The sequence below is a fragment of the Canis lupus genome, chromosome 7 (assembly GCF_003254725.2).
Source record: "Canis lupus dingo isolate Sandy chromosome 7, ASM325472v2, whole genome shotgun sequence".
NCBI classification, from domain to species: domain Eukaryota; kingdom Metazoa; phylum Chordata; class Mammalia; order Carnivora; family Canidae; genus Canis; species Canis lupus.
Genome location: NC_064249.1, coordinates 74,228,430 through 74,253,597, shown reverse-complemented (window position 1 = coordinate 74,253,597; position 25,168 = coordinate 74,228,430). Strand labels below are relative to the sequence as shown.

Here is a 25,168-nt window from a genome sequence, read left to right as displayed (position 1 = left end):
GTATAAATTTTATCTTTACAAAGATTCCAGGACTTTCTTTTTCATTAGATCCATGGTTTCTCAGATTGTGTATGGGGTATGACCCGAGCAGATGTAAGACGTTGGCCAAAAAAGAGCTAAGGAAATAGTGTGTCCAATCCATTCAGAATGCCAAAATGAGATGTTTTGTATTGAGAAACCAAAATTCCACCTGCAAACATCTTCATGTTTTGCCATAGTTATTTTCTTTTCATATTCTATTTTTCTTCCTACTCATGTGAAATTATAGGCACACAAAATATACTAGTTTTTCCATTTGAATCACTGTTATCTGGATGCTTTAAAAGCCATTTCGGTGCTAGAAACAGAAAATAGTTAAAAAGCTGTAGCTCTTCCAGCAGCACACCTGTGATAATCAGTAGAATATTTCCAGTTAGCCATGCCGAGAGCTTTAAACATGCAAAAACACATATGCACACACATAGTGCACACACGTGTACAAAACAAGCTTTTACAAATCTTGATCAATTAAAGCTTTGCATTTACCCTGGGGATTTTAACTAGTAAGATTCTGAGAGTTCGTATCATTGGGAGATTGCCTTTTGAAATATGTTTATTTCTACATATCAGACATTGACAAATAATTTCAAAGTCTCCTTTCTACTGTTCCTTCACTTGATCATACTTACTGCCCTTACTGGAAAACAGTGTTACCGTGTTTTGGGTGGGACATGCGCCCATTGGTGGCCAGTACCAGAGGATGAACCCACCTCCCTCTCTTTAGCTTTCTTCCGTGGTGCCTCTTGGGTGTTGACTAGAGCAAGTCTATACTCAAGTCTGACTTTCAACACTTTCAAATAAAGTGAAAAATATACATATAGAACAAATAGAGCAAGGTCAGTTTGCAAGATAAAAATTCTTACATCAACATTCTATAGTCATGCAGTCAATAAACAATTTCCAACATTTCTGCTATTTGTTTATATTTTAGGAAATTGTGATCTGCCATTCACAATTAAAAGAAGGTTGCCGAGGATTCTGGGTATCTGGTGCAAACAGAACTCCTTTTACAACTGTCTCATTTTCTCCACCCTTTTAGATTTTACAGGTCCAGAGTATGAGGGAGACCATGAAGGAGATTTCACTTCTTTGCTATAGCCAAAAGGTGGCATGGGCTCTATAGTCGGCTGTCTGGGTTCAAATTCCACACCTCTCATGAGTTTTGCAACACAGGTATGGGACAGAAATATTTAGGCTTTGGATTCCCCATGTCCATAGTGAGGAGGGTGTGGGGAGTTCTATGTGAGGAAATGCTTGGCCCAGTGCCTGGCCCACAGTTGATGCTCAGGTCATGTTAGTTGCTATTATGATAAAAGGGTTGATTAGTTTTACCACCATGAAGATGTTCACCTCTACCTGGTTCTAATAATTTTTAAAACCATGAAACTATAATGATTAGATTGTTAAACTTCAGCATCTCGGGCCTACATTGACATACCATAGGACAATTCTGTAAAGAGTTCCTTACCCTAATTATTCAACCACTGTGCATACAAGGTGCTATGCAGAGTGCTAGACACTGTGGAAACACACCAAAGAAGAGAAGGCTTCATCCTTGGGGCAGACACAGCTCAGCTATAACACTCATGAAACAGCAAACAGGACAGAGCAGGAAACAGAGGCCAAATTACATGGCTCGGACTCTCACGTGTGGTAAAGGTTTGGAGAAAGGAGAGGTCCATGAGGACTTGATGGGTGAGTGAGGGAGGGCTTCACAGAGATGGTCCAGAGATGGTCCTAGGAGAACCAACCGGAAGAACATGGAAGGGGAGAAGGGATTCAGAAGTGGGTTCCAAGCAGAGGCAAGCAATGCCAGCTACGAAGATGGAGCTATGACAGTGAGTGAGGGAGAGGGAGGGGATGATCTGACCTGAGTGAAAGATTTTTACTACAGAACAAAAGGCTATATGGAGAGGTGGGGCAAAGCTTACTGATAGGAGGTCATAACCACCCAGTGCTTCACACACTGGAGGCTTCTGAGCACAAGGGAATGTATATTTCGGTGGGTGAAATATTATTCAAGACAGCAAAGCCTGGTGGTGGTGTAATAACTGATTCAATTAGAGATCGTGACCAGGTGGCTCTCGCAGTGACCCAAGAATGGAATGCTGAGTGAAATAAGTCAATCGGAGAAGGACAAACATTATATGGTCTCATTCATTTGGGGAATATAAAAAATAGTGAAAGGGAATAAAGGGGAAAGGAGAAAATATGAGTGGGAAATATCAGAAAGGGAGACAGAACATGAGAGACTCCTAACTCTGGGAAACGAACTAGGGGTGGTGGAAGGGGAGGTGGGCGGGGGGTTGGGGTGACTGGTTGACGGGCACTGAGGTGGGCACTTGACGGGATGAGCACTGGGTGTTATTCTATATGTTGGCAAATTGAACACCAATAAAAAATAAATTTATATAAAAAAAGAATGTAAGGACCCAATTTGAAACATAGTAAAAAAAAAATCTATTTATGCATGCATTGAAGTGTGTACACAAAATTCCATTCTCACAACAGTCCTTTGAAGGAGACATTAATCCCCTTTGCTAAATGAGGAGTTGGAGGGTTTTAAGAGGTGAACCAGTAGGGGCAACCAGAGCACAATGCCAGAGGATGATGGGAGACGGTTTGAGATTTTAAGACATTCTGCCTTCATTCATCCCTTGCCTAAACATCAGTCATTTCTCTACCTACCTGCTTTCATATTTGCTTTTCTGCAAAAGTCTGAACACAAGAGACACTCTTGGAACCATTACAATCCTATTATTAACCTCTTCATAAATCAAATGGACATATCTGAAAGAGGATGCTCCGATTTGTATTATCCATTTAATCACAGTTTTAAAATCTACTACTAATTTTTTATGTAGTCACTGTTATAGCTTCTACCAGTTGCAAACTGCAGAAAAAACACGCTTTCCACAATGATTGTGGGCTGAAGGATAATCACGTGTCCCATAAATTAAGGGGAGACCCCACTAGTAAACCTTCAACATGAGATGTTAGAACAGCATCTGATGTCAGTCAAAATCCCAGTGTGTTCTTTCTTCCTTGATTAGTTATGTATGCAAGCTCTTGCAGGAATGCTTCCTGAGGACAGAGAACTTCTAAACTATCATCTACCCTTGCTCTGAGTTTTCCAACCTTTCTTAACAGGGTGTTCTGGCACTTACAGAGGTACCCAGAGTCTGTCTCCAAGGCTCTGAATGTCTAATGGTACTTCTGAGGGTCCTTGTGGGAAAAATGTTTATAGGTCTAATTATTTAACAAATGCTTAGAGGAATGTCATACTGAAAAATGGTCTTCCACGAGCAATGCCAGCACAGCTCAAGCACTGATTAAATTGTTTTGACATAATTGCCAGTTCACAAGAATCATGACAGCCACTACTCAAACAATTTTGGAGGGAAAACTATTGAAAAAAATCACATGGGAAAAGCTTTGGAAAATCAATTATGAAGAATCATTTATTTATTTTATGAGAACGCTGATGTCAAATATTGGCATTTTTTAAGAGCACCAAAGTTATCTGACCAAAGCAGTAATTGTGGTTAGAACTCAAACACATAAATTTAAAATTTTTATTTAGTGCAAAATAGATCAAATTCCATGTTCTCCAACCTACCCTATATTCTTTAAAATGGTTAGGAGGTCACTAATATTAATGAGACCTGTGCCAGGCTATAAACAAAAATTTGGACAAGGAAATTGGACATCAAGACTGTACACAAAGCGTAAACCACTGAAGACTTGTGAAAGATTTACTCCCCAACAAAGCAGGGAGCTGCCCGACAATAAGCAATGGCAGCCAGCATCGGTGCTCTGAGCACAGTGACAATGGTTGCAGGCCCGTTGGGAGCAGGCCAGCTGCCCCACCATGTAAGCACTGGGTGCTGAAACGAAACATTTATAGGACCATGCGCTAACAGAATATCCAGAGGAATTTCAGAAGGGAGGAGGAAAGTGAGCAAACCATACAGGGCTCTTGAGCAAAGCACTTTTCATTTCATTTTAAATCATTTATCCAGCTTCATTTTCTCCTCCTTTCTGCTCATCAGACTTACAGTACAAGTTGTATTGTTCTTAAATTCAGGCAACCTTGAACTACAAACACAACAAACGACAGACCCACATCACTAGCTATTGCTGCTGTAGCTCCTGGTTCCCCCTAACCTCTGACAACGGGGGATATGTTTCCACTGGGATGATCTTGTTAGACATGAAAGTTTTTAGACAAGGACCTGAGAAGTAGAAAGAAGAGGAGGAGGACTGGGGGCTGCAGTGGGAGACTGTGGGCCTGGCTGTGGGCCAGGCTGTGGGGCAGCACCGAGAAAGAAGATGAATGTTGAGCCCCGGGAGGCAGAAGAGAAGAGGTGACTGAGCACAAAGAGTGGAACATATAACTTCAGTTTCCAAAACCCTTGTGACCATTGAGGAAAACTGAGCTGGCAAGATGCTCACACAAATGATCAAGACTGGAGAGATCTGGAACTTTCCTGATAAAAGAAAATCAGGGGTGTTCACTCCATTTCATATGTTCGTTCTATGTAGAAAGGCAAGGAGCAAAACCAGAAGGCAAAGAGGTCAGGGGTCTGGTCTCAGATGAGAGAAATGGAGTGACTGGCTCTGGCAGAAAGCATTTCCAATAATGGAAGAAGAAATACATGACAGCAAAGGATAGCAGAGGCCCAGGTTCAAGGGAGGCATGGCTGACGTTGTTAAAAGCAACACTGCAACCCTACAACCACTGGAACTATATGACAACCAGGTGGAAAACATGATTTTAGGACATAAGAAAGTTATGCAGCCTTGCGTGGGTTCCTAGGTACTCATAGAAGAGAAAACAAAAAGAGATGATTTTAAGGATGGAAACCAATATTTCATCATCTTTTTAATTGCAGGGCCTCGTTTTGAGGGTCTACAGTAAACACCTGCTGATACATGAATGAGCAAATTAAAGAAATACTACCTTGTAGATGCTACAAATCACAGGAATTCTGGATTGTCAGGAATTTCCTTATGATGAGATATTTAGACAGGAAGAAAGATATCTATGAGGATAAGGTTAAATTAATCTTAGATTGTAAAATTTAAATGTGCATGCTAAAATTTCTATAATGACTGATAAAACTAAAGAGAGTATACAATTTCCAGATTAGTAGAGGAAAAAAAATGGAAGGACAAAAATATAATTAATTAAAAATAGGCAAAAAGAAAAGAGTGAATGGAGAGAAGAAGAAAAAGTAGAACAAACATAAGGTGATAGAAATGAATTCACATATATACCAGTATTCACAACAAATTAGAGCTGTTCAAAGGGATAAATTAATAGAGTTTAAAGGTAAAAGTGTAAGACTTCATTGAAATAATAAAATCCATCTACGTGTTATCTATGAGTGACAACTAAAATAGAGAGGTTGAAAATATATATAGGAAAATACTAATTAGAGGGAAATTGGCATATTTATATTGAAATTAGGCAAAATAAACTATAAGATAAAAATATTATGAAAGAAATAGCAGTGCAGCCTAATGATGTAATGTTCTATTCATCTGGAAGAGATGACAATCCTAAACTTGTTTTTCCCTGATAACTTGCTGGAAAATATATGACCTCTTTTAACATGTCTCTTTCACTAACTGTTAGATTAAATGGACAAAAAGCTAGTTAAGTATACAGAAACTCTGAACACCAAAATTTTTAAAAAGCTTTATCTAAAGACCATAGAGAACAGTGCACTCAACACTGTTGTTAAAATACACAAATAGTTAAGAAAGTCAGCCATGTGTAAGGCTCTAAGTAGTGTACACAAACGTGAATTTCCTCTGCTCATAGTGTAATTAAGTTAGGAATCACTAATAAGAAGGCAATATAAAACTTTCCTATGCACTGATAAATAAAACACACACTCACATGCTCTAGGTAACTTATGGTCAAAGAAGAAATGATGATGAAAATCACAAAATTAAACACTCAAAAATCAATGATAACCATACTCACTCTTATGGAGAGAAAGAATGAAGAGTAAATAGATATTTACATTAGAAAAAAGAAAGCTTTAAAGTTAATGTGGTTAACCCCACTTAAGAATTTAAAAAAAGAAACTAAAAAAAAAGTAGAAGAAAATTAATAAAGAGTGGGAATAGAAGGAATCTTTAAAAATGCAATATTCAAAATCAACAAAGCCAAAGGTTATTTCTCTGAAAAGGTGAATAATAAAATTAAAAAACCTCTGGCAAGAATATTCAAGAAGTGAGAAAGACAGAAGTTGCGAATAAACATCATTAATAATGAAAAAAGAAAAAAGGAAACTGAGTACAGACAAATTAGAAAGATAATAAAATATTAACACGTATGTGCCTACATAACAAAGTTAGACAAAATGCACAAATTCCTATGAAAATATTAACTGGGACTATTGAAAAACTAGTAATTAAAAATTTTAACAGGAGGAAATTGCCAGATCTAGTCACTGCCACAGGCTACTTCCAAAGATAATTTGAATCTTACAAAAGAAAAAAAAATACAGAGTGCTATCCCATTGATTTAAAAAAGTACATATACTTTTCATTCTAAAATGTAAAAAAGGAAAATAGAAGGATAATTAAGGGACTAGTATCACTCATGACATAAATGCAAAAATCATTAGTGAACAGTATTCAGCAATGTTTAATATGTGTCATGACCAAGTCAGGTTTATTCCAGGAATGAAGAGTTGGTTCAGTATTAGAATATTAGTTATATTAGTGAACTCATCATGCTAACATATTAAATCAAGTAATTATTTTATATAACAATAAATGCTGAAAGAGCATTCTATCAAATTCAATATCAGTATACCAGGGATGGAAGGAAGTATCACCAGCCTAATCCCAACTAATTATTAATCATTAAAAGAATTTTCTCTTAAAATCAGGACCAAGACAATGATGCTTACAACCTAAGTTTTATTTAATGTTGTACTGAATGTTCTAGTTATCTTTATAAAATAAGAATAAATGGATACGATGTAGAAGGACTAAAAAGAAATAAATAGTCACTAATGAGAATAGACATGATTTCTCCACAGAAAACTCTAGAAAAATCTACAGACATATCATTGAAATAAGGATAGTTGGAAAGTATTTCTGGACATAGAAGCAAAATACAAAAGGTAATAGTATGTGTGTGTATGTGCGCATAAACATATATACACACCCACATATATACATACACACATCTTTCTATTTATGTGTATATTCTATATACTTGCAATAAAGAAAATGTAACTTTATTTAAGATTTTATTTATTTATTTGAGAGTGAGAGAGAAATAATGAATGGGGGGAGGGGCAGAGGGAGAGGGAAAAGCAGACTCTCCCCATTGAGCAGGGAGCCTGATGTGGGGCTTGATCCCAGGACCATGAGATCATCACTCTGAGATCACGACCTGAGATCATGCCCTGAGGTGAAATCAAGAGTTGGGTGGTTAACCAGCTGTGCCACCCAGGTGTCCAAGAAAATGTAACTTTAAAAGATGCTATTGCCATAACAAAAAAACTACACATAGCTAAAAGATGTACAAGATTTTATGGAGAACTTTTTGAAACTTTACTAAAAAATATAAAGGAAGATCCAAATAGATAGAGACATAAATCATATTAACAAATAGGAAAATATAATATTGCCAAGAGGTCAAGCAATTCAAAACGAAATTACACAGTTTTTCATAAAGGCAACTGTATAAAATGTCCACATTTTCTAGGGACAACATGATGTGTGGATCCTGGAAGCACAAAGCCTAAGGACTGCCAATACATTTCTACAGAAGAACAAAGGAGGCCACAGAAGAGCTCCTACAAGTCAGGAAGAGACCTTAACCCCTAGTGAGAAAAAGAGGCAAAGGACATGAATAGTTCACTAGAAAAAAATTTCACATGGCCAGTAAACATACAAAGACCTATCTGGTTTTATTTATTTATTTATTTTTAATTCTTTTTTTTAATTTTTATTTATTTGTGATAGTCACAGAGAGAGAGAGAGGCAGAGACACAGGCAGAGAGAGAAGCAGGCTCCATGCACCGGGAGCCCGACGTGGGATTCGATCCCGGGTCTCCAGGATCGCGCCCTGGGCCAAAGGCAGGCGCCAAACCGCTGCGCCACCCAGGGATCCCTCTATCTGGTTTTAGATGGAACAATAATGAGATACTCTTTTTCCACCTCTCAAACCAGCAAGGATTAAAAATAAAAATGGACTATCATTCATTGCAGCGTGGGTGCGTTGAAGTAAGCATTCTCATGGAGACTGCTCATGATGAGTGTGATTGGTATAATCTTTCTGGAAAGCAAGGTGTTAATATGCATGAAGAATCTTAAGCTCCTCATACACTTTGAACCAGTGATTCCACCTCTTGAAATCTACCTGTAGAAAACAATGGACTGGGGCAGTCCCAGTGGTGCAGCGGTTTGGCGCCGCCTGCGGCCTGGGGTGTGATCCTGGAGACACCACAGGATCGGGTCCCACGTTGGGCTCCCTGCATGGAGCCTGCTTCTCCCTCTGCCTGTGTCTCTGCTTCTCTCTCTCTCTCTTTCTCTCTCTCTCTCTCTCTGTGTTTCTATGAATAAATAAAATCTTAAAAAAAAGAAGACAATGGACATAAACCCAAGGAATTAATCATAGCAGTGTTCAAGACAAAGACTTTGGAAACATTTGTGGTACAATATTAAGTGGGAAAACACAGTATGAAACTATATAATGGGGATCCCTGGGTGGCGCAGCGGTTTAGCGCCTGCCTTTGGCCCAGGGCGCGATCCTGGAGACCCGGGATCGAATGCCACGTCAGGCTCCCGGTGCATGGAGCCTGCTTCTCCCTCTGCCTGTGTCTCTGCGCCTCTCTCTCTCTCTCTGTGTGTGTAACTATCATAAATAAATAAAAATTAAAAAAAAAAAGAAACTATATAATGATTTTAATGCATTAAAATACTCTGTGCGGAAAAGGACTAAATATTGATGGTGGGTTTATGGGTGAGCGCTATTGTCTTTTTCTTTACAATTTTCTTAAAATTTCCAAATTTCTTTCAAAAAGTATGTGTTGCATTTATTTATTTATTTATTTATTTATTTATGAGATTGAGAGAGCGAGAGAGTGTGAATGTGTGCAGGGAGGGGCAGAAGGAGAGGGAGAGAGAGAATCCTCAAGCAAATTTCCCACTGAGCCGGATGCAGAGCTCAATCCCTGAGATACTGGCTTGAGCCAAAATGAAGAGTTGGACGCTCAACCACTTGAGCCATCCAGGTGCCCTTGTATTGCTTCTAAAGGAAAACAGCAATAAAATCAGGACTTGGAAACCTTTCAAAACATATTTTGTTACTCTGTATCCTACAACTATTTTCACCATTAAAATAGAGAAAAAATAAAAGCAAGCTTTCTCTTTAGGCAGATAGATTATGTTAATTGGATTTATAGTACATTCTTTTCATGTTTTGAGAAATAGGCTTAAAATACACATCGTAATCAGCCAAGTGAAATACTTTGGCTATAAAATTGGTAAAGAACTCAAATGCATAATTACCTAAAGTACATAAATGCAATATATATAAAAACATACACTGTATATTTATAATTAACAATGAAGACATTATAACCATTCAGTATCTCTCATATAATTTCCTAAAAGTAAACAGATAAAAGGTATCGCTAAAGGGCAGCAATAAAAGATAAAGAGGGTGAGAAAAAATTTTAAAAGTGTAAGATACTGAGTAACATGGGCAAATTCCAACATGGATGTCAAATCACTTTTATTTCAAAAGATGCAAAAGAAGAAATTGGAAAAGTTAGCACATCTGCTTTCTTTTCAGTGATATGGCAAGTCAAAAAAATTATGGGCTCTGATTCAATATTATTTTGGTCTGAATAATACATGGAATGATAATGTGAAATGAAACAATGTGAAATGTGAAATAAATGTAGTAATTCAGAACATTTAATCCATATATTTCCTTATTATCTATGATCCTTAAAAAACTGGGACAGTGGGGATTAAAGATATATTGGAATTATGATCATGAACACATTTCAGACAATGTGAGGGCTTGACAGAAAAGTGTACTAATATTGTTACCATATCCTCTCAATTCAAAGTTCTCAGTTTTTGGAAATGGGGTGGGGTTAGAAGAGTGAGAAGGGGTTGAGTTGGAGGAACGGAGGGGAGGAAAAGATAGAAATGTCCTGTTGGGATGGAAACCATCTCATTCAGAAATGCTGAATAAATTCACAATTGGCAGGGGAGAGCCAGAGAACTGCCTGTGGATCCTGAGCAATGGCACTCTACACAGCAGTGACTGCCAGCTGTGGCTCTTAGGCTGCCAGTCAGTGCTGCCCACTGGAAAACATTCCACCCATGGAAATATGTCAACCAAACTAGAAGTCTGGCATCCCTGAGTGATGGCACTACTGATGTCAGAGACATATAGTAAGGACTTGGTCTTCACAACTGATTGAGTTGCTTCAGGGAAGTTGAGTCATTTGCTGGAAGTTCCAGCATGAGGGTCTCAGCTGACTCTTCAGTAAGGTGACAGGTCAAAGGCTTGGGACCCATATCCTCTGACTGGAAATCTATTGTGCTTTCTACCATATAGCACTACTGTTTGGAAAAAAAATGATTGACTTTTCATATTATGTGGTCAAAGCTTAAAGATGTTATCTTGGTTCTGCCTGGAGGTCAGACAGCCAGTTAACAACACTGTCATCCTTGTGCTGTATCATCTCATTAACAAGAGATTCAACATCTTCCAGAAAGGATCTTTCAGAAAACCTTGGGCTTTCACACACAACTCAAGTTTACATATTCATTTTCTCCCTCCCTTCCTACCTCTACTGGGTTGGATGGCAGTAATAATCCAGGGAAACAGCATATAAAATCCATGATCTCCAGAGCTATTGTTTGGTTTTAGCTTATCGCTGGTCTTGGTGGGTTTCCACTGAGCCAGGCTGCCTGATATCTGCAGAATGAGTTTCCTGTATTTCTCAACAATGAAAAACTAGAGCAGGAGAGGGGCAATGTTGGAGTGACCTCACTCTCAGAGCTGGGGCACCGAGCGAGATTAATGGGCAGCATCTGCTTCTGCCGAGATGAGGAAACACAGAGTTGGCACTGATGCGGGGACCCCAGGGCTGGATGGGTCCTCTGCCAAAGGACAGAACACTTCACAGCAAACAAAAACACAGAGAGGAAAAATAACACTCCTGCCATGAAATCACAAGTCAAATCAATAAAACACAAGGTTAATTTCCATAGGTTTGTAGCTCTGTGGTGTTGCATGCAGCAGTGACGGCATAATGGAAAGAACATGGGCTTTAGAGTCAACAGAGATGGGATAAATCCTACCACTTGATGGCGGGATGGCCTTGGGGAAGTTACTTAAATTTGGCATCATTTCCTTGTCTGTAAATGGGTATGATAATGATGTACTAGCTTTGTGGTTAGAAATATCCCTGTGCATGCATGCGCGTGCATGTGCGTCTCTGTACAGTGCTGAACACATTAGGTGTTAGACAGAAGTAGGTACCATCAATATCATGATCAAAACTCTCAGAGCCAATTAAGACTTTATGAAAAGTCAGCTCCTCCAAACCTTGCTCCCTGCTGAAATATGTCCACGGCAACACAAATTACTTTTATGAGCTTTCAAACTGTGTATGATGATGACATATAGTTTCTCTCTCGGAACACTCATGTTAAAAAGCCTCACCTAAATAATTCTACTTTATTTCTATTGAAATTAAATAAGAATTTTAAAGCAAACGTGGTTTACAAATATGATCCTAAAATTTTCAAACACATGGTTGGCGTTCAGTGAGTAGAATGATTGATTAGCTAGACCCACATCCATTAGTACCAGTTTAATACGATCGGTTATTGGTAAGGTCCAACTTGGTCAGCACAGTTTTTTCTCATTGGCTGTTGCTAACTCACTTGATCCTGGGTGATGGTTTACATCATGGCGAGTATTTTGTTGTAGTTCTATCCATCTTTAATTTCATCTTCCCTTCTAAGGGTATATGTGTTTAAATACACGGGAATTAAGTTAGCAAATATAAAGTAACTTCTATTTAGTAGTGTTTGTCAAACATCTATTGAATGAGCCAATTAATAGATAGCCTACCATATTATCAGTTAAGATACTGCCTGCTGTATTTCCAATGGATGTGTTGCCTACTATGTTACTTGAACTCAGAGCCATGAGACTGTAGAGGGCCAGGTTGTCTCTGATGGGAGAACCAGGAACGCTCTTGGAGGAGGTAACATCTGAGTTGGGTCTAACAGAATCAGTCACATGAAGAGGGAGCTGGAAGTCAGTCTAGGCAGAGGTCACAAGGTGAAGAACTGCCAGAGACATGAAGATTCTTGGGGCATGAGAGATGACTATAAGGCACATGGTAGAAGGTGGCCACAGTCACAAATCAAGCCTGCAGGGCAGGCTAGAGTTGAGTCATGGAGGTCTGAGTATACTATGCTAAGGAGTTTCTTAGTTTTGGAAGGAATCCACAGCAGAGTTTTGAGCATCAAATGTGATAACATCTATGTTTTACAAAGAAAATTGATTGCAGAGTGGAGAAGAAGACAGGACATGAAATGTGGAGAGATAACTTGGTACTGTCATGATGGTTCAGGCAAGGTGAGAGGACCAGGCAGTGGGGTCAGAGAGGATTCCTAGGGATGGAACTGGGAATGATCAGGAGGGTGAACATTCTGGACTTGTAAGCTGCTGATGGGGAGGTAAGGGTGAGGGAGGTGGCAATGATGGCCTTGCGGAGGCTTGCTAGGCCAATTTCGTGGGTGGCAACATCATCCAACTGATCCCAAACAGACGAGGTCAGCGAGAGCTAGGACACAGGCACATTTACAGTCCCTCTGGGCCAGGTCCTGTGACTAATGCCATCCGACACTAAAAGCATGTTAACAAGTGGGAAAAGTACTCAACTTCTCCCAGGGTAGAAAATTCTAACAACCAGCATCCAAATGGAAACCAGACAGCTGACCAGAGGCGCTTCAAACAAACTGGTAAATGTCTACTGCCATCAACTCTCATCAGAGAGAAGACATAGTGTTGTAGGAAGTAACAATCTTTAACCAAATTTTCTGAAGTTTGAGCTTGTACGTGATATTATCAGGGGCATGGGCAAAAAGCAACTGAATTAAGCCAGCTAACACACAAGAGGTCCTGAAAGCAAGCAGGACAACATGGAGCATGCAATAAATAGAACAGACACTTTTATATTCACAGTTCAGAAAAAAATAAACCAAATACTCAGTCAAATCAACCCTTTCTATTGCATTATTTAAAAGTATGCAGAAACTTTTATTTACTAAGAAAGTATCTATCAACACATGCACTTGACTTGCCCCAAATAGCTGGAGCAACTTCAAAATTTCAGGTAGAAGGGTGTTTTTTTTTTTTTTAATCATTCTCTCCTGGACCAGCTCAGCATCACCATAATAATTAAAGGAAGAAACATGTCAAAACTCACTTGGCTGCTAGAGCCATTGGAGCCACAGCTGTTGTGATTCTTAATGCATTTACAGTGCTTGCCAACGCTCCTTCTAACTCCGCATCCTTAAGCTTTCAATGGTTGTGCTTTGTTTGTTTTGTATCCTGTGGAATAGAAAATAACCTGCACTGATTGTGGCAATTGATTGACTCAGCTGGTGCCTCAGAATATGAAATGGGAACTGAAAAGCACATCTGAAAAGTGTGTGGGCTGGAGGTGAGCAGGAAGGGGGTGCCTCCACCCCGGATTGCGCGCAGAAGCACGGAACCAGCTGTGTCGGGCAATGGTTCTATCAGCTAAGTAACACAAAGTACCTTTAATTCCACCTGCCCCTTCCTCTGTTTTCAGATCTCAACAAAGATGCTGTGGCGCACCACGCCATTCTTAAAACTTTTCTAGAAGTATGTACAGTTCTCCCTCTGCCAGCTAGCCTCCAGCAGGGGAGAGATGGGCACCCCTGGGGAGAGCTGTCCTCCCCACGTTCTGCGGGTGTCCCCACTGAGCATCCACGTCTGTCTTCCCATCCAAGGGTCTGTCTTGTCTAAAGACATCTGAACCAGAATGAGGAATTACAAGTGCAAGGTCCACAGAGTGGAGGCAGCTTTCAGGGGGTGGTTTTTCTTTAAGTTTTGTTGGGTTTCCTGAGGTAGGATGCAAGTAAGCAAAAAACAGACTTGGAAGGGCAATTGAGATGTTTTAATAATAATTCCTTCTTCACTTGCTACAGCTTCGTCAAATATGCACACACGCATCCAATGTTAACATGGTGCTCCATTTAACAAAATTGGCTATTTTACTTAGAAAAGAGGGGGAAGGATGAGAGAGGAGAATACCTAATCCATCCATTTCTTTGCTACCAGGAGATGGACATGTTTAAAGAAAATCAGGGTTTCAGAAAAATGCATAGGTTGTACTTAAGCCCGAAGATTCTGGCATAATATCTTCAATTTCCCAGTTTAAATTGAGCTGCAAAACAGTTTCCATGTTCAATTATACAATTAATCACCAGTGCTCGTACCCTTGAGAAATATACAGGAGAAAAGTAAGTGGGATGAGAATAATACTTTTCTAAATGTATTTAGATATATATGTACACACTATTTTTTTTCAAGAGCAGGCTGCAAAGAGTTACTTAGGTTGTAAGTTCTAGTTCCAGCAAATGGAAAATAAATTTTTGTGCCCCACAGCAATATTATTAGCTAATGAAACAGTGCCATCTGTGTTTTTCAGGATGCCCTATCTGGGAGTAGTTTCGACGTGCTGTCCTTTTATCTGAATTCTACAATGATCACGAAATGTGTTCTTTCAGATTTAAGTGACTGTGGTCCTACGGAAGGTTAACGTCTTTTCTGCTTGGATCCCCAGAGGGACTTTCAGTCATAAAATAGAGAAGGAAAGAAAGACTTTTGGGGACCCCAGAGGGGGAGGAATTTGCTCTCCAAGCCCACAGGGTCCCCCCTGAGGCTCCCTGTGGCAGGACGCAGCAGCCTGTAGCTCCCACCTGCCGGCGCAGTGAGAAGGGACAGGGGCCCAGACACCTGCATCTAGGATGGGGCCCATCAGTTCAGGGAGAAGCAGCAGAGTCACCGTGACTCCAGAGGACAAAGGCCCAAGTCTCTGGGGGAAGGATGGCCCCGTCCGACTTGTGTTCCTCATGGGCAGCTATCTCCTTTCTCCCAATTTTGGTAAAACCACAGCTGTTCCCCCAGAGGCTAGCATAGACTGCTCTTTGCTTGCTGGGAGGAAGAACACCTCCTCTTCTGCAGCAACATAAACAAACTTGCCCTTTCTGCTCAGTCTTTCTCCAGAGAGCCCTGATCCACTCTCCGATGACAACCTGCCATTTTCTGTTCAATTCAGCATGTTTACTTTTTTTTATTGTGATTCATGTCTGAGTTTCTTTTGAATCAAATTACTGCATCTCCCTGGTGAGATATGCCATATGACGATCTTGTTAGAACAAAATCAAATATAAAATTTGCACTCAGTGCTACTCAGTCTCGTCCCCACCACATGTTTTCCCTTTTGTTTGGACACACTTCTGTCAGCTACTTGAATGGTAATGAATCCTTCCAGCGCCTAGGACAGTTTTCAGACATTTCTGTCTTGGAATAGATAAAGACAGACTGGTTGAAATGGTGTCAACAGAGAGAAAGTCACTATTTCAAAACTATTTTACAATGTAGATGGCTAGGTTTTCTCGATATACACGGACTGAAGAAAACCAGAAAGACCAACTGATTGAGCCTGGTGTGTCACGGCACTCACTGGAGACTTTCTTAACATTTTATCCTCCGAGATGTAACATCGTTCATTGCTTCAGTGAGTCATGAAGCCAAGCATTCCATAGCATTTTTTTTTTTGAATGGAAATGGAGCAATGTAGTTCACATTATGCTTTCCAGTGAATAGTTTCCCTCTCCCCTTTACTTTTCTGGGTGCTGGTATTGTCTTTCAAGCAATTCCTGTGTGCCTCATACACATAATGTTTAAAAAAACTAGATGGTTGCTAAGTAGTGCAGGTATGAGTCTCCATCCAAATACAGGAGAGACCCATGTTAGCTGTATTTCTTCAGTTACCCTGACTTCCAGAGTAACGTTCAAACTTCTTGGTGTGATGCTGTGTGATCCGAGCCTGACCACCCATGACCCTTCGCCCTACCTAGGATTCAGGCACACAGCACTACCGCCATTTCTAAGTATATCCCATTGTCTAGATTTTGTATCTACCTGGAATCTGCCTTTTTCTACATTGTCCTGGCCAACTCCCTAGCTCATCCTAGCTCAGTCTGGTGCCACAGACTACCCAACATGCCTCCAGTGGCCTTGAAAGTCCTGCTGCAAATCTCTCACGTGGGGTTTAACTTGACAGGCATGCTGTAGTCCCTGTACGGCTGCTTCCTCTAGTGGGGCGAGCTTTCTGAGGTTGAGGGCAGGGCAGAAAGTTCTCTGCATTCCCCAGTACCCAGCAGTGTCAGACTCTGAGCATGTATTTTAGTACACACTGGTGGACTAATGGGCATAGCAACTTGTTAAATTAACTACCTCTCCTCCATCTTTTGTTGCCAAGACACCCTAGAACCTTTTTAAGAAATAAACAGTATTTGGTGGTCGACAGTCACATAACATTCCCTAGGACTTTCCTAATTTCTATATGAAAATATTCTTTTAGCAATAAAAGGGGACAGAATATATTTTGAAATACTTATTTTCTCAAACTCCTTGTCCACAGAATCAAATGTATCTACCCATTTAAGTTACTTATTAATGGGAACTTTTGATGATAGGTGCATGGCAAGGAAACCATCGAGTGTTTTAGATGAAGCAAAAATGTACGGAGCCATAAAATGACTGGCTCACTCTATCCTCAGAGTGCTGAACAAGAAATGACAGAGATGTACTGAAACCACAAGGTGACACAGTTCCCCCGAAAAGAACATGGTGTGAACTTTTCTCTTGGATCTTATCGTATTTTCCTCTTTTACTTAGTTAACACTTCAACTAAATGCAGATTCAATTCTAGCACTTATGAGTTTCAATTCTAGCTAAATGAGTTTATCTCCACAACAAGCTTATGAGGTGGACACTATAGGTATTCCATTTTACAGATGAGGAAACTTAGGCCCAGAGAGGTTAGGCACCTTGCCCAAGGTCACACAGCATAGAAGATGCAGGGCTAAGCTGGAATATGGGCAGTCTGGGATCAGACTCCATATCCCAAACCACCACAAGATTCACACCACACCAGACAGTCAGGGCACTCCTGACTTCCAGTGTGGATTAAATGAAAGGATGCACACTTAGCTGCCAGGTTCATAGAGCTGTGTGTGGAGCACTAGGATTAATCCCTACAAAATCTTCCATTTCATAATTCTCCTCTTAACCTCCCTGTTTGTTCCTGCTTTCCTTTCTAGCACATGTTCTTTTTAAGTTTTTTTTCCTTTCTTCTTCTTTTCCTCTTTAAAAAAAACAACAAACTGATAATGGTTTTGGTGTTTAAAAGCACTTACACCCCCAGCTTACTGAGATATAACTGACATGTAACATTTTGTCAGTTTTAGGTGTGCAATGTGATATTGGTATATGTTTATATTATAGTCTTCTCCGATCCACTGAACAGCTAGGATGGAAAAAAGAGTTTTTTTGAAACATAATTAATACATTTTATTTCAGTGTAATAACCCTTAATAAATCATCAATTAGAATATGCTTCAAATGAATATAAACTGTTTTAGTTTGTACTTATAAATCATATTTCTTCAGGAGATATGAATGGGAAATGATTTTTGGGTATGCTTTCAAATACGCATCATCTATAGTGTGTTATAGGAAGTCTCAAGGTATTTTTACATAGTCCATGAAAAATTGGACTCAGGTGATTTTATGAATTGTTCTTTGAGCCTATAACTAATCTCTTTGACATGAACATCTTTAATAAACATTTGAGCAATATCTGCATTCAGAATATTGGATAGAACTAAGACATCATTTCTATTCATTAGGCTTATATTTTCTCACTAACCTAATTTTGTCTTTCATAAGATATTAATGCTTTTGGAAGTCTTACTCTTAATCCTATTAATTCCTAAGCTAGCCTTTAAAAGTGCATGAGGAGATATGCAGAGGCAGTCAGTTTCACCAAATTACAAGCTAAATTGCTAACAGTAGATCTAAGAAGTTGGGTGTTGTTAAAATGCAGAACTTCATCTGAAAATATTGCCTGGACTGAAATCCAACCCCAGAGGCCTTAGTTTCCTTGGCGCAGCAGCCTTCTGAGCCGAGGTTATAGGCAACACAGGAGGATGCTCCGGTCAGCAGAGCAGAGCATGTCTCCGCTGGCCTAAAGACCCAGTCTTAAAAGAGGCATAGCTGTGCTGCAGCTCTGACTGCTGTAATGAACTCTTTGGTGATTCGGCTCAGAAACGGAGCTAAACCCAAGACAATGCAGCATCTGGGGCATGAAATGAAGTATCATGAGTGTCCCCGAGAGGAGAAAGAAGCAGAGTTTGAAACTCGTAGGGTATGGAGGTGGTAGGAACTGATTTTTAAAATACTTTTTTTATATTTTATTTTTTTTAAACATTTTATTTATTTATTCATGAGAGACATACACACAGAGAGAGAGGCACAGACACAGGCAGAGGGAGAAGCAGGCTCCCCGCAGGGAACCTGACTCGGGACTCGATCCTGAGTCTCCAAGATCACACCCTGGGCTGAAGGTGATGCTAAACTGCTGGGCCACCCGGGCTGCCCTAAAATATTTTTTTTTTAAATAAAGATTTTTATTCATTTATTTGACAGAGTGAGAGAAAGAGAGAAAGAGAAAGAGAGTGAGCCCAAGACGGCAGAGCAGCAGGCAGAGGGAGAGGGAGAAGCAGGTTCCCTGCCAAGCAGGGAATCATGACCCGAGCTGAAGGCAGATGCTCAACACCTGAGCTCCCAGGCACTCCCTAAAATACTCTTAATTCCAGACAAAATGTTTCCCAATCATGAGCTGGTTAGGTAGATGTAGTGCCAGAGACACACTCTAAAATGTCAAGAGCTACACATCTATATAATCTTGTTTTCACTGTACACAAGCTGCTTTTTCTTCATCAATGAGTATGAACTAATTTTATTTAATAAGGTAAAAAAAGAAGTCCAGCCCTGCTCGCTTCCTCCCCTTCACTGGCCTCGCCCATATGCACACACTCAAGTGATGGTACACGTCTTTGAATCAGACTTCTTCAAATCAGTTAATTCTCTCCAGTTCTTGAACGACTTTCCAACAGAATTAGCTAATGACTGAGGTGGTAAAGTGAGCCCTACATTTTAGAAAAGGTGAGAGAACACTGCTGTGCCTGGAAATGCCCCAGAGAGCTGCCCACCCTAGATCCCAGTATAGCCGCACTCTCTCTGGGCTGGCAGGACAACAGCTGTCACAGCCGTGACACTAGCCAGCCCCTTTACAGGGAACTAATCTCCACCACATGACATCACTGGTTGGTCTGTAATTGCTTTAAGTGGACAGTTTCTTCCTGGATAACTACCACAACACTATTAGGATTTAACATCATAATTACAGAAAAAGCCAAGAAGCATAATCATGAGTGAGGAAAGAGCCTGGTAGGCCTCTGTTTCATTGCATATTTATGAGGAATAATGGAAAAGGTGAATTCGGCCTCCTTTTTCCATTTTATGCACGTTACCTTCCCGGTAATAAATCTCATGGCCAGATGGGAACAGACCCCAGGATGACATGCCTGGTCCCTTTCTGGCAGCCCTCCCAGGTCCCGCCGGTCAGCTGCAGGAGCTGGGAGCCCATCCCTGGCATCACGTCCAGGATGGCAGAGAAGGAGCTGTGGTGCGGCGCTCGTGCTCACCTCGTACTCCTCCTTGAAGCCATAGCTCTCGGCACACTTCATTTGCGTGATGTGTTGAAGCAGGTCTGCCACCCTGATGGCAGGGTGGAGCTGCCCAGTCTGGTAGGGCACGTCAGCCGGCTCCCTCTTCTTGTAAGTGTGCGACTGCACCAAGCTGCTGGTGTCGCTGGCCATCGTGTGGCTTTCGTCTAAGGAAAAGAAGGCCATGATGGAAGTGAGGGGGACCATGGGCTACGTGGGGGTCACTGAGAATGCTAAGAAGCTGCTGCTGAAACCCCCTCCACCTACAGCTTCAATAATCCCTACGGTGGCTCAGCAAAAAAAGAAAAGTTAAAATGTTTAGAAATTTGAATGGGATTGGCAATACTGATAGGAATGAGGCAGAAATCTTTGTTTTTTTACAAAGCAGTCCAAACGATATATTGGTTTCACAAAGCTAGTCAGTAAGAACCCTTTAGCCTTTGGGCGCTCCAGTTTATAGAAGTTTCAGTCTGAAACTTCACCAAGGCCTGGCCCCAAACCAGCCTTGTATCCTTCCAAAGATTGGTTAACTAGTTTGTATGATGAAGTAATAAACTCTGTACAAATGTTCTGTGAGCAAAAGAAAAGTGCACAAAATGGGTTGGCTTATAAAGCTAGCAATGAAAATGTGGGCTCAACACATGAACTCCAAGGAAAGCAGAACTAGGAAACAGACTGGGTCTGATGAGTCACTCGCATGCTCCAGTGTCAGAAAGCTTGACAGAAGACTGGGGACCAGCACATCACACATGGAATGTTCTACAAGAGCTAACATGCAGGCCGACACACAGCAGAACCAGCTGGCTTTGTCAGAATCTACAGATAAGACACACACTCCCATTCATTCCCTTCACACCTTTTCCATGGGCGAATGGGGGAACTTACCATTTATTGGCACTTTTAAGAAGGTACATATCAGGAGAAAAGAGGAGAAAAAGGAAACAGGGCATAAGCAAAAATACCGTGTGAATAATTACAGGTAGTCTTTTGTCTGTGCTTTCCTTTGATAGTTAAGTTTTCTATCTGTAGGTGCTCAGAGGTCAAGGCCTCAATTCTTCCATCACCTTGGGATGGGAGTGTTTAATATAAGCACTCAAAAACAAAAAGGAGGTTAAAATAGTATCATAATTGCTCTTCATTCCCCATGAACTAAGTAATGACTGACTAAGTCTTATTTGTATTCGACACATTTTCTTGTTTAAATTTCCTGAACAAGTCAACCAAATTGTACTACAAAACTAATGTCAAAATTTGGTCAAAAAGCCTAAAGAGGCTATATTTTAATGGAAGACTCCTAGCAAATTAGATTAATGAACTGCAGAAATTGTAGCTATTAAAAAATATCTTATGCAGGAAGGTGCTATTAGATTAAGAGTTCCACATGCTACAGGTTAGCTAATTATAATGCTGAATCCCTTTAGCTGTTTTGTGATTGAGGATGTGTCACATAAAATATGTTAACTTCACTTAAAATGAGAATGTTAAATCAAAATTGATTTCAGGTATACAGAATTAAAAATTATTTAAAAAGTGTATGTTCATTTTTTTAAAATTACCAGATTGTTTATCAATAGGGACTTCAGCTATGGATATTCTTTCTTTTTTCTTTCCTTTCCTTTCCTTTCCTTTCCTTTCCTTTCCTTTCCTTTCCTTTCCTTTCCTTTCCTTTTCTTTCCTTTCCTTTTCTTTTTTTTCTTTCTTTTCTTTTCTTTTCTTTTTTCTTTTTTTCTTTTCTTTTCTTTCTTTCTTTCTTTCTTTCTTTCTTTCTTTCTTTCTTTCTTTCTTTCTTTCTTTCTTTCTTTCTTTTCCTCTCTTTCTCTCTCTCTCTCAATCTCTCTCACAGAGATTCAGCTCCAAGGGAAATTTAGTTCAAGGACACTTGGTTAGCTGGGCCTGTTATCTGAAACCTCAGTTCTATCTGCATCACAAAGCACCTGGGGATGCATGGTATGAAAGGTGGTACACAAGTGTGTAGCTATGTTGCTGTTGCTGAAATGGGACCTGTATCACTACAAGGTGGCTAAAGACACAAAGACAAAATAAAAAAGAGTGGTAAGTTGATTTTATGATTTTTTCATTTGGATTTGCTTTGAAATTAGCCATTCATATGTTCCCATCTTATTATAACAGTCACAAATAAACTGGGAAATTTCCACATCAGGTTTGCTTGCTGGCAACTGCCAAGCTCATAAAATGGGATACTGAATCCATTGAGCTTTTAGCTATTCCAGCAAGAAGTTCTGTTCTTTATACTAAAATAAATGGAACATTAATTAGTTTCCCCCCTGTGCCTCTTCTCATTCTCTCAGTTTTGTACCTTTTGGGATGAACATAATTAAATGCCCTCCATTGTGGACTGACCTTCTAAACGTCCCCTAAATGAATCATTTGGGTCTTTTTTTGTGGAGACACCACAACCTGGTAGGGCTCTGGTCTTAGGGGTAGGCATTCTTGGAAGGTTTAATTCCCAGAGTGGCCACCACTGTTCCCATCGTACTTAGCACACCCCGCTGCGTTATGATCTCGGCCTCATTACTAGTGTGCAGGGCCCATCTTAAAGCATTTAAATACTACTGAGGCCATCTAAGACATGAGTGCGATTATCAAGTACATAGATATCAAAGAGGGAATAGAAGGCTTCTCGTGCCATCTGTTCTATGAAACTGGGTCACCTACACTATTAGAAATTCTGGATTCCACCAAAATTAGTGATTAATCAGTTCAATCTGACTTAAAAAGAATTATTACTGATAAAATATATCATCTGTCATCGACTTCCTGTATTTGTTTAAAAGTTACCAACAATTATTTCCACTAAAAATTATGCCTAGAAGGAAATCAGAAACAAAGCTTCTCACAGTTCTGATGGTTTTTGAAGAATTTGTGAACCTATATTCTTTAATAGACTATCTTCAATTCTCAACAAACCAGCTGAAAAATCTAGAATTGAAAAGAGTGCTATGTTTTTAAGGTGTGTGTGGGGTCTTCTATTTACCTATCTATAAATATCTATCAACATCTATTTATCTATCTGCCTACCTACCTACCCTATCTACTTGTTAATCTCTCTCTCTCTCTCTCTCTCTCTCTCTCTCCTTCCCCCCTTTTTTGGGGTAAGAAAATGATGTAAAGGCACGGTAAAGCTCTTTACATTATTAGGCTGGCACCTTAACACATAAGAATAAAAGGTGGAGATAATAAAGGATTTAAGGGTGCCAAGCTCCAAGTCACAATAAAACACTCTTGTCTTAATGTAAGTTGTTAATAGTGCTGTTTCCCAAAAGTGCCAGAGTAGATGTATGTACAGCTTATCTTCTTCCCATGGTGTCAAGGGATCACCTCATTAATCCTTACTATGCAATATACAGATTCACATCTGCACCAAACACCGTGGGAGGAACGGTTCCCGAGCACTGCCATTTGCTGCACTGGTACATCTATAAGCCAGACGTGATAACAGTTATTTGTCAATCTGGCTGACTTACTCTTCACAAATGTGCATCATTTCTGCTACTTGAATTGTCTGTTCAAGTGATTCCCTTTCGGTAAAGAAGCCTAACCAAATTTAAAAGATGTCATTAGTGTTCATAATAACAAAGCAGCGACTTTAAAAAATGATATTTGTTTAATAAGCTTATCTTAATCCTGCTGTGCAATCTGAACATTTTCTTCCCTCTGACAGTACACATCTCAGCCCTCCCCACTCCAGCTTCCCCAAGGTCAGAATATCTACTAGAGGAGCTGTAGAATGAATGCCGTGGCACACAAAGAAATCGCAAATCTTTGCCTATCAAAAGATGCTGCAAATGTCATCTGCATGTAGATGACATTGTTCGGGTGCCTAAAATTAGCCTGTGTCCTTTACTTACGAAAAGAATAAAAATGCAGCCTTTCCTCCATCTAGCTGGTATTAAAAGGGAGGAGGGCTTTAGTGAGCTTTGTTTGTTAGCCTGCAAAATGATGCAAATTTAAAAATTAGGGTTATGTCCATTCTGTCTGAGTTGAGTTGTAACTCAGGCAACAAACTTGCTTAAGGTCAGAAAACACCGTAAGGAAAACACATCACCCTCCGTACAAAAATCGTAACAACTTAGAGAAAAGAGAAGCACAGGGGGAAAAATTATGTTGCAAAGATATCAACCCTTGTAAAGAGAATTAGGAAGCAGGAGTTGAAGAGCTGAGGATGGAACTTTTGCTACGATGAATTGGTATATACCTTGAAGTCGTTTGTGTTGTGCTCCTTTTCGGTAAGGTTAGTAGTAGAGAGAGAACATAGCCGTGATACACTTGGGTTATTGATGCATCTCAAATGCAACAGCAGCTCATGCTTGTTTGATTATCAGAGCCAGGTAACGCCATTTCCCCAAAACCTTCTTACATTGGACAAACGGAAGTTCTTTCAGCTCCCCAAGGGAACAGTTCGCATTTTCAATGTGTTCTGCACCACTGGGCTAACATTTTATTTCATTTCTAGTGACATCTGACACATAATAAACCATGTGATTATAAAGTGCCATCTTGTCACTTTGCTGCTGAGAACATCAGCTCCTTTGAAATTCCACTGTGTGACAGACACTTGGGAATGCTGGGGTGCCCTGAGAGGCTCTAAGGAGGGGTAGGGGACCCAAACTCCACTGTGATCATTTTTTCTGCATAACATTTGGCATAATTAGAAAAATGCTATTTTTGAAATTGAAGTTTTTAGTGCTTAGTGGTAAGTGAAAATAAGCAGCAGCAATTTTTACTTTTATGACTGTCACATTACAGAATTCAGCTTTTGGAAGTATACAGCGGAGGGATGACATACTGTGTTTTCCCTTGGGATCAAATCTGACTTTAAATTCTGAACACAGAAAGGGAAAATACTAGAACCAGGATAGTTCATTTGAACCCTTGGTATCATTTCTGACATACACGAGGCAAACCCTTCTTATCAATGGAGACTGTTTGGAGAAAGTCTTTTTATTAACTATGCCCTCCCCCCAGGCCACCCACCACCCCCTTGTCCTGCTTACAATTACTGCATCATACAGAACAGAACTCCAGGCTTCTATAGAGTGGCCACTGACTTTCTAAATTACTCCTGCAATAAACTGTGATAAAGGGAAATGTTCTCACCTAAAATTGCAGTTGGCACAAATGGGTCTGTCATACATCATAAGCGGGTCAATGCAGAGAAAGTAAAAAGAGAAAGAACAGTAAATGATTGATGAAAGGCCCC

At 40.0% G+C, this 25,168-nt stretch overlaps 1 protein-coding gene across 7 annotated transcripts in view; it reads right to left on the bottom strand.

The window, feature by feature from the left end:
• The window catches only part of PTPRM (protein tyrosine phosphatase receptor type M), a 786,460-nt gene that overhangs the window by 127,837 nt on the left and 633,455 nt on the right, over positions 1–25,168 (bottom strand). For 6 of the 7 annotated variants that reach the window (XM_025429497.3, XM_035718728.2, XM_049112919.1 and 3 more), the window contains one exon: positions 19,927–20,114. In XM_025429497.3, coding sequence (XP_025285282.1) covers positions 19,927–20,114 — 188 coding nt within the window. Of the gene's footprint in view, positions 1–19,926; positions 20,115–20,832; positions 20,845–25,065; positions 25,093–25,168 lie in introns of all 7 variants that reach the window. The other variant, XM_025429496.3, reaches the window with a different exon arrangement.